Here is a 9,704-nt window from a genome sequence, read left to right as displayed (position 1 = left end):
TAAAATGTCCATCACAACCTTCCCCTGTTGAGCATATTTCACATCTTCGCTCATTTCTATTTACAACTTGAGAGAATCCCTTCAGGCATGGTGCACGTCAGCAGAGGACAGATAACAGCTGTGTCCCTCTGTGAGACATGAGGCCTAATTACGGCCGACGCTGATTGTTTTCTCCGGCCTCCAGCTCTGGATAGTAACAAGGACAGGCTCTTATCTATCAACACAGGCTGGCATCCAGCTATTCAGCTGGCCGCTTCCTCTCCACTCCCCATGCTTCACTCGTCTGATACTGAAAGGGAAAGTGGTGTGGTCCAAATTGAGATGTGTGAAAATGAGTGTCTCTTATGGCATCAATGAGACGTTGAAGGAATAGTTTGACATTTTGGGAAAAAAACATTTATTCCCTTTTCTTGCCAAGAGGTGGGGAAAGGTTGATAGCACTCTTACACATGAGAGTAATCTCAATTTTCTCTTCTAATTCCTGGTAAAAAAAAAAAAAAAGAAGCAAATGAGCATATTTCTCAGAATTTCAAACTATACCTCTAAAATAAAAAATGTAGGTTCTTAATTTACATTTTACAAAAACAGACCTAATTTGTATTCACAAAATGTTAGGCTTCAGGTGATGAATTTGTTTTTGAAATTCATATTAAGCCGAGTAAGAATTGAAGTGTGCACTGACCTGCAACAACAAAAAAAAAAAAGGAAAGAAGGAAACCAGAACAGAGACGCACGTCAGCCATCAATAATGCAAAGGTTGGCATTTGGTTTGGTTTGCAGCTCTGCCATCAGTGAAGCATCACTGCTCCTCCTGCAGCTGAGGAAGAGGTGGTTTGCCAGGAGGGGGGTTGAATAATAGGGGGGGACCTTGTGACGCTGACATAGAAAGGCAAAATGAGGACAGTTTGAGAAAATCAGGATTTGGAGCTTAAAATATTAGCCAAAAGTAGCAGATTGTTTTAAATGTCATCAGAACTTGTATTAGAGGGTCTGAGATTACTCTAGCAGACTGACTGTCTGCGTCACCACGTTGTAAACCTGTAGTCCTTAACTTGCCTCTTGAGAAAAGAAAATCAATAGAGGGTTTTTCTACAGTTTCATCCAAGTGGAAGCAATACAAGTATCTGCTCAGTAGGTGTATATCCGGCTCTGACGTGAATGGGGTCTCCCTGGAGATCATAATCAGGAAAAGGGGGATTTTCTACAGCACTTACTGTTGAATAACCTTGACTATCTCTCTTATTTTTATTTTTTACTCTTTCAGCTCCAGAGGACTGAAGAGGAGGTCTGGGTCCAGTAAAGGGAGGGTTAAAGAGGGCAGGAGGCGGAGACAGGAACAAAAACACAAGACGGTGAAGCAGAGAGAGACAGAGAGAAGAGGACCAGTGACTGTGACACAGATAATCAGACTGAGACTTTAAAGATGGATTTAAGTTCGCTTCAAGCTCTGGAGAGAGAAAGAGTCCTGGAGGTTCTTCGAAGAGACAAACAGCTGCGTACTATTGAAGAGGACAGGATAAGGTGAGGCTTTTCTGACCACTTTCATGGCTGTCAAGTACTTCTCACTGATGCTGAAGGGAGGCTGTACTAATTCTTTCATTGATCATCATGAGACCAACAACAAACAAGATTATAACAAAAAACAATTATAATGTCAGAAATATAGATATTAATTAATTAATTATTTATATATACATGTTCTGTTACCAAAAGAATTTCGGTTACTGTGTCTTTCAGTATATTAAGAAATGATTTTTGCAAATAAACTGAAAATACGTTTCACTCTTTAATGTTTTCTTTGTGAAAATAGCTTTAAAAATGTTTGACTCCCTCCATCTTCATCTCAGGAGGATGAAATATGAGCTCCAGGAGCTTCGAAGGAGAGGCGCAAAGAGTTTCGCCCGGCAGTACGGCGAGCGGACCTGCGCCCGCTGCCAGAGGCCGCTGGGAAAGTTCTGGAACTCGGGCGCAGTCTGTCGCGGCTGCAGCCACCGCATCTGCAGCAAGTGCCGCGTGGGCGTGGGAGCGACGGGCTGGAAGTGCACGGTCTGCCACGCCTACAGGTGCAGTAGAGAGCTCCATCATCTGCAAAGAAATATTTGACTCAGTTGGTGCTCAGATCACAGCACAAAATGATTCAAACTCACTTTCTGGCTTTTGCTGTGTTTGAAACTGTGAACTCTCCTTTGGCCTCTTTAAACTAACTTTCTTTGAAGTGGCTATCATCAAAATGTGTATTAGAATGATGTATCAAATATGAAACCCTCAGAGAATTATCACCTGAAACTGCAGCTCCATTTGGCTTTAGTTAGTGTCAGCTCGTTGTTTAGCTGTCCGGCCCAAAACCTTAAATGTTTTGGTTCAGTCTCACTGCACAGCTTGTTTTTCCCAAAGCAGTAAACAGCTGTTTTCAGCAACAATGAAAAAAAGTTGTACACTGGCACCAAACAGCAGACAGTCCCAGTTGGAGACTAGCTGATGAACATAGTAGAGCATTTAGCAGCTAAAGAGGCAGACATTTCGCTCAGGAGTTGGTGGAGACGGAAAACAGAGCTAAAAGAAATTGAATAATGGACTAACATGTTCACCATATCAACTTAAAAGACGATAATATGTTATTAATGTTGTGTTTATAACGTGTTTCTGCTGCCCCCTACTGGCCAAAACAACCAGTTATTGAAGGTTTAATGTCAGCTTTCTCAGATGACATAGAATATCTCTGATAGAAAGAAAACTCAAGTAAAAAGAGGCAGCAATGATACCGTACCTTTAAAATGATAATATAGTCAGGTGCAGTCACTAGAATAGCTGTACTTGCGACCTCTTTTTTTTCAGTATGAATAGGAAAGCATGAGTGCTAATAATGTAAATATGTAATCATGTCTTTTTCTTCTTCTCAGGGACGTGAAGTTCAGGTCTGGAGAGTGGTTCTTAGAGGAGAGAGCAAAGAAATTTTCAGTCACCACAGGTTTGTTTACAATACTGCATGTATTTACTATTCGTTTCCTTTTTGTAAATTCATCGTTATTAATTATTGATACTCCCTCGATATCATCCAGTTTAACTACATTTGTTCATAAAATATGGATGATCCGGTTTGTGTTTGTTTAAGCCATTTGCTTTATATTTGGGGTACTGAATTATTCAGTATTTACAGCGTGGTAAACTATTATTAGAGGCGATTCTATAATATTCAAACATATGTTGTGTGTGTGGAGGACTTGGACCTATACGGATATTTAAATGATCAAATGTGTTTTTTTAATCTTTACATCATTCCTAATTGTGTCAGATTTGGCCACATAAGACTTTCAGACTGTTCAGTCACAGAGAAGTTATATTTAGTGTCACTGTATAAATTGTCCTCCACTCATCTCTTTGACAGTGTGTAAACATTTGGCTTTCACATGTGTTGCCATGTTTTATTGATTATATTTATGTTCTTTACAGACAAATATGAGATGGTTGGGGAGAAAATATTAAAGACCTACAACATGCTGCGGTACGAGAAATCTTAACATGTTTATTTTCAACTTTTGAATGAGACACTTGTACATAAAACACAAAGTAACATTTTTTTTTCCCTACAATTTTTCACAGTCATATATCAATTGTGCCTCCCACTCCTCCACCCTACTTGGATTGTCCATTTCTGAGCAGATCTGGGGTAAAATACTGTCATGTATGCAGCATTATTTTACAGTAAAAAGTATCAAATGTATAAACTGAGCTTCAATTAATGCTGTGTTTTAATCTGCAGGATTTGAAAAACTCAAAACCTTTCACCAAATCTATGGAAGATCTAATGTTTTCCTTCACCAGTCATATTAGGAGTAAGTTCATGCATCATTAAACATGTTCTCTTATTGGTTATGATCAAACTTCAACTATTGCCGGTGTGCGTCTTGGGAACTTGAGAACTTATCAGAAGTAGCAGCGTCACTTCATACATGATGAGGTGATTATAGTCGCAGTAACAACCACAACGGAAATGTGCCTGAAGTAATATGATGCAATAAAAGAAAAAAAATCTCTCAGCTCATCATCTTAACTGCACCAGCAGAAGTTGCACAATATGACAAGCACAGATAGAAGCTACTTATTACATGCATTGCAAAAAAAAAAAAGAACCTTTGGAGCTATTGAAATTGTCCAGGCAGTGGACAGATATCATTTCTCTAAATAGATTTTTGTGTTTCTCTCCAAGTATACTTAAACATTTGACTTCTTTTTTCTCAAAGCAGGGATTTCCACTTCTCAGAGCGATGTGCGAGGAGACCTGCTGAGAGTTGACAACAACCGGAGAGGGTCGTGCTTAAAGTACAGCTCCCAAAAGAGCCTCTCTGACACTGACATCAGCAAATCTCACAATGTAAGTCAAATGCAACACTTATACGTTCAGTACTACAAAATAAATCATTCAGCACTAGGGCCTTAAGGATGCCTTACTTCCTTTAATGGCCTCGCCGAATTATTCTGCTTTTGACTTAGTCGAGATGGACTTTTTCATAATCCAAATACGCCGATGAGACCACTGAACAAGGCCATCAAAGGAGCTTAAAGTAATCTAAGACCTGTACTCATCCATACTGGTGCTTACAGGAAATAACTATCAGTAAAGAAATGATCCTCCATTTTACAGCTCTTTAAAGGACCCAGTCTTCCAAACCTGTTCAAGAAAAGCAAAGACAGCGACCAGGAAGGCTACTCAACCGGGGCGGAAGAAGAAACATCTTATGGTTCTGAGTACTCTGGAGGAAAGAGAGTAAGTAGAAGCTGATTATAAGATTTAAAAAAAAAGTCCCCGAGCAACATCCTGTGACGGGTGAAATATTACACTGTTAAGTTAAAAAAAGTCATAGTGTTTATGTCATAACAGTCGTAAACTACCTTTATACTATGTCATAAACAGTTTTTAAAAAGGCATATCATAGTATATCATAGAAGTCATTGCAGAGTATGTCATAAAATGTCATAGTATAGCATGTCATATATAAAAGACGTAGTAGATTGTTATCATTTCAGCCTCTTAGCTCCAAGTTAATGTCCATAAGATAGTGTCTGTCTCCCCTTTTTACAAATATAATTTTAACATTCACCACCTCAGGGCAGTAGCAGTAGCAGCATCAGCACAGACTGTGGCCTCTTCGAGAGCATCGGCATAGCAGGAGAGCTGGAACTGGCTCTGGCCTTCAACACCAATAAATCTTGTCTGGAAATCACTGTCGGCGCCTGCAGAAATCTCTCCTACGGAGACACCAAGAAGAAGAAGTGTCATCCGTAAGGATAATAAATAAATAAACTCTCTGCATCATGTTCAGTATGACCTTATTTTGTCGAGTGATTCTCCATCAAAACCTCATCCTCCTGTTATTTCTTTGTGTAGATATGTCAAACTCTACATGCTGCCGGGAATGAGCGGTAAAATGAAGACGACGGTCAAGAAAAACACGACCGATCCGGTTTATAATGAAGTTTTAAAGGTAAAGAGAACGTTTTTACTTCAGCTGTTGTGACAATCAAATTGTGTCATATCATGCTCAAATCAATGTTTTTTTGTCTGGTTCTTGACAGTATGACATAGAGCGCCACCTGCTGTTCGGCAAGAGACTGCAGGTCTCTGTGTGGCATTCAGGAACCCTGAGAAGGAAGGTGTTTCTCGGTGAGGTCCTCGTCCCGCTGGACGGCTGGAGATTTGAGGACAAGGACTCCCAGGGCTTCAACTGGTACCCGCTTTGTCCAAAGGTAAAAAAGGTTCAGCTCTGATGTTATTCCGTCATTCATGGTTCTGTTAACAGCTAACTCAATATTAAAGGAATAGTTAAATCAGAAATTGTGATTTCTACACTTTTAATTTCGTAGGAGTTAAACAAACAACAACACGTGCTAATTACTGAGATTTAAAAGAGGCATACCGTAGCTGTTTCCAGTCTTTATGCTAAGCTAAGTCAAGTGGCTGCCGGCTGAGTTTCATATTTAACGTACAGACGTGGGATTGGTATCAAACTCTCCCAATAAAAGCGAATAAAAACATTTGTCAAAATATCTAACTATTCCTTTAATTAAAAACATTTTGAAATTAATAATCATATGAACAAATAATACAAAACTAATATATTTTTAAAACTCATTATTATAGAAAGTTATTTCATCCTTCTTGTCACAGTAACATAATTTATTGCAGGTCACTTTTATTTGATTCCAGCTGTTTTTTTTTATCAAAATGTCCTTTTTCAAAAAACGTTTTTTTAAATTTTTCCTCATGACCATTACATTTTTTTATTCATAATGCCATTTTGAATCACATAATCTTCGTTGATCAAGACAAACAGGGAATAACTAGTCACGTGACTCGACTATCTGCTCATTCAGACTGAAGCTACAGAAAATGTGCATTTTAAAATAAAAACTGCAGGAATATAGATTACAAATGACCTGCAAAAAACTGTTATCGTGAAATTAAGCAGGATAAAATAACATTTGGAAAGTTATTGGATTACTTTACAATTCGATAACCATGTTATATATTTTATTTGTATTTTTTTATTCTATTGTTATATTATTGAACACAGCATGTGTCCATAGTCTGAGAGATCGTTTTGTTTCAAGGCTACATGAGTTCATTTCCTTCTCCCTTCATGTATTTCTGTGTTCATCAGGCTGAGAGTCCAGACGGAGGCGCTGTGGAGCAATATGTTGGAGATCTGCTGGTCAGAGCCAAGTTCAGCTCCAACCACCAGGGTGAGCTCCTGCAGCTCAGCTACTTTCAAAAAAAGAGGCATGTCGCCAGATAATTACATAACAGATCTGCTTTTTCACTCAAGAAAATAGATGATAGTCTTGAAAATAGATGATATCGTAGTTGATGGTCTGTACAAAAACACTATGTAATGTCGGCTTTTAAAAGAAATGCCGTGTGTTTAATTTGCTTTTTATTTATATATTTATTTGTCTAATTTTATTTATTTTAATCTAATTTTGACTATTTTTTCAAACCACGCAATACATCTTTTTGTCTTTTGGGCTTTACAAATAAAATTGTTTAAACTTGACTTGATTTTTACGATTTTCATCCACCCACAAGGTTTTATTATTTATAAAAACAATAAGAATTTACTCTAATAAGAATGTCACAGCTCATAGTACATATCAGCTGATAAATAAAAGAAGAACTATACTATAGCTTCCAGTGGTAGATATATATAGTAGACTATAATGTACTCTCTGATGTAGTTTTTATGTGCTTTAACGTTTTACAGACATACTACATGTGCTATCCAACAATTCAAGAGTGGACATTCAACACTTTTCACAAATATAAAATGAGCTTTTACAGATAAAAAGACAATACATAAAAGCTCACATTTGAAGTGCTACTTTACAAGACATTAATTAAAAACCAGTGGTAGTAGATGTACTCATTAAAGATATTAGTAAGTAAAAGTAGCAATACCGCTCTGCAATAATACTGTTAGAAGAAAAAGTCCTACATTCAAGATTTCATTGAAGTAAAAGTACAACAGTATTAACAGCAATATGTACTGAAAGTAAAAGTACTTGTTGGGGAGAATGGTCCCTTCCAGAGAGTTATATTATCATATAGTATATCATATATTGGAATGTACATATTTGAACTACTTTAAACTGTTGAATAGTTTAATCTATAATACTGTATCATATCTTATATATTGATTATGTTTCATTTGTAAAATCTTAATCTGCAATGTAACTAGTAACTCCAGCTGTTAGATAAAAAAGTACCTCAAAATTGTATTTAAGTACTGCGCAAGTGTAAATGCACTTGGTTACTTACCACTTCTGTCAAAAACAATGTTTAAAAGGAAAAAACGGCACCGCGTTCCAGCACTAGAGGTCAGAAGAACATGCCGTTTTGACACCTCTCGGACAGTCGTGCAGTCTAACACTGTGCCACATAGCAATGATCAACTAACTGTCCTTATCAAAGGTGACAAACACCTTCCCATTAATGCAAACACAGGTCAGAACACATGCGTCAGAGTGTAAATACACCTTATTGTGGCCTTGCATGGCTCTTTGTGTGTGTGTTTCAGTGTCTGCAGGCCTGCAAGGTGTGTTGTGTGTGTTCTGGTGTGTGTTTATGAATGTATTATAAAGTGTACGTATTTAATAGTCACGAGGGTGTGTTTATATAGATATTTGTGTGTGTGTTGTGTTTAGGTGTCTGACTCTGGGAGCAGGCAGAGAGCTCATCCAGACGACGGCCATTTCTGAGGGTGAGACGGCTCTCTGAACCCAGAGCTGTGGCCCCTGCTGGCCCTCTGACGGACCCCTGGTGAGGGCCTCAGGCAACTATCACTCTGGTAACTCTTTTAGCCCACCAATTTCACATTGCACAAGTATACAAACAATTAATATATGGTTTATATCACACTTTAACTTAGTTGTCAGCTGACATAAGGACATTTTTAAGTGATTATCAATGGCATTCAAAACAGTTAATGAATGATTGACAATCATTCCATTCGCGAATGGACAACTGATTCGCTAATGAAGGCCATGACATGTTGCTGACAGCTCTGGGGAAAATCTTACAGGAATAGTCTTTTTTATGCTAAGCTAAGCTAACTGGCTTCAGCTTCGTATTTACTTTGCAGGTGCTATCAGTCTTCTCAGAATATCTGTCTATTCTTTTAAATATGAATCATTTGTTATCTCTTTACACACCTGTTGCTTCATAGTAAAAGTTGTCAAAGAGCCTTTTTCAGCTTCAATATTCACACAAAAATGTCCTTCTTACTGGACAACTATATTTTAGTATGTTAAAAACAACTTATTAATCATCTTTGAGCTGCTTATAAATGCAACATATGTGGGGTTGAAGGTCTTACCAGCTGAGGCTTCTCTGCAGCATACAATATATATTTCAAATCCAATTCCTCCTCAGGGTGATGTTCTTTTAGAGGAGTCAGGCAGCTAAACGTCTATGCAAATTAAATCACTCGAAAAGACACCGGGATGACATGTCTCACAAACTAAATTTAAAGCCAATTTACAGGAAGTGGTTTGACTCATTTAAGAGTGACTCTCCAGCTTTTCCTTCTCTACAGTGAAGCCTTTGTTGTCTCAGCCTAAGCGGTGTGAAAGACATGCTCCGTCTCTGGTTTCACAAAAGCTTGCGGTGATGTCATTGACCTGGAATTCTCTGTTAACCCCGTCTTCTCCAGGGTTCACCATGGCAACAGGTGTATTGACGTCAGCTTCATCCGTCTCCCGCCAAACGTCGACATCGGGAGAACGTGATCACGTTCAACGCCTCTGCCCAGCAACTGACTCTGCACTTTGACATGGTCACAGTGCAGTATTTATCCTGTAAGAACTGTAAGCCATCATACGTTTGTAAAGAAATGTTTTTTATTTATTTATCTATAAAACTGAATCACTTTATAATTAAAAGTATTTAAGTCTGGAACTTTAACGTCCCTCTTCTTAAACTGACAAAGTGGCTATAATTATGCAGAAACATTACACCCATCAGTACTACTATTTATTTTATTTTCCATTATTTTGTATGTATTTTTTCTATTAAAATACTGGTAATAATGATAAGGGTTTGAATCTGACCATGGCTCTTTGCTCTCTCTTCCTTCCTGGCTATCACTTTAACGATGCAATGAAGGCAAAACAGCAAGAAACATAAAGACATATAAGACTAAAGAGTCATA

General features: G+C 37.9%; 1 protein-coding gene across 4 annotated transcripts; it reads left to right on the top strand.

Moving 5' to 3' along the window:
• Positions 1-1,137: 1,137 nt before the first annotated feature.
• On the top strand, positions 1,138-9,660 carry sytl3 (synaptotagmin-like 3). Of its 4 annotated transcripts, XR_004213226.1 has the most exons (14): positions 1,138-1,521; positions 1,848-2,063; positions 2,901-2,968; positions 3,451-3,502; positions 3,601-3,667; positions 3,761-3,833; positions 4,242-4,372; positions 4,643-4,765; positions 5,108-5,280; positions 5,387-5,483; positions 5,575-5,745; positions 6,660-6,741; positions 8,200-8,342; positions 9,207-9,660. XR_004213226.1 is itself a non-coding variant. In XM_031861402.1 (13 exons), the coding sequence occupies exons 1-13, from the start codon at positions 1,424-1,426 to the stop codon at positions 8,205-8,207; spliced, it is 1,359 nt and encodes a 452-aa protein (XP_031717262.1). In that variant the 5' UTR covers positions 1,138-1,423; the 3' UTR covers positions 8,208-8,418. The 4 variants fall into 4 exon arrangements, 3 of the variants coding, with proteins under 3 accessions (XP_031717262.1, XP_031717261.1, XP_031717260.1); XM_031861402.1 differs by lacking the exon at positions 9,207-9,660 and having other exon boundaries at positions 8,200-8,418; XM_031861401.1 differs by lacking the exons at positions 8,200-8,342; positions 9,207-9,660 and having other exon boundaries at positions 4,245-4,372; positions 6,660-6,940.
• Positions 9,661-9,704: the final 44 nt, after the last annotated feature.

The sequence above is a fragment of the Anarrhichthys ocellatus genome, unplaced genomic scaffold, assembly GCF_004355925.1.
Source record: "Anarrhichthys ocellatus isolate YVR2014 unplaced genomic scaffold, GSC_Weel_1.0 scaffold25, whole genome shotgun sequence".
NCBI classification, from domain to species: Eukaryota; Metazoa; Chordata; class Actinopteri; order Perciformes; family Anarhichadidae; genus Anarrhichthys; species Anarrhichthys ocellatus.
The sequence above is the reverse complement of the archived record's forward strand: the minus strand, read 5'-3'. Positions and strand labels throughout refer to the sequence as shown.

Excerpts from the sequence above, each read along its gene's own strand:
- sytl3 (XM_031861400.1), top strand. The coding sequence starts at position 1,424 with ATGGATTTAAGTTCGCTTCAAGCTCTGGAGAGAGAAAGAGTCCTGGAG. Across the intron at positions 4,766-5,107 it reads AGTACTCTGGAGGAAAGAGA|GGCAGTAGCAGTAGCAGCAT; the intron begins GTAAGTAGAAGC and ends TCACCACCTCAG. Across the intron at positions 5,484-5,574 it reads TTTATAATGAAGTTTTAAAG|TATGACATAGAGCGCCACCT; the intron begins GTAAAGAGAACG and ends GGTTCTTGACAG.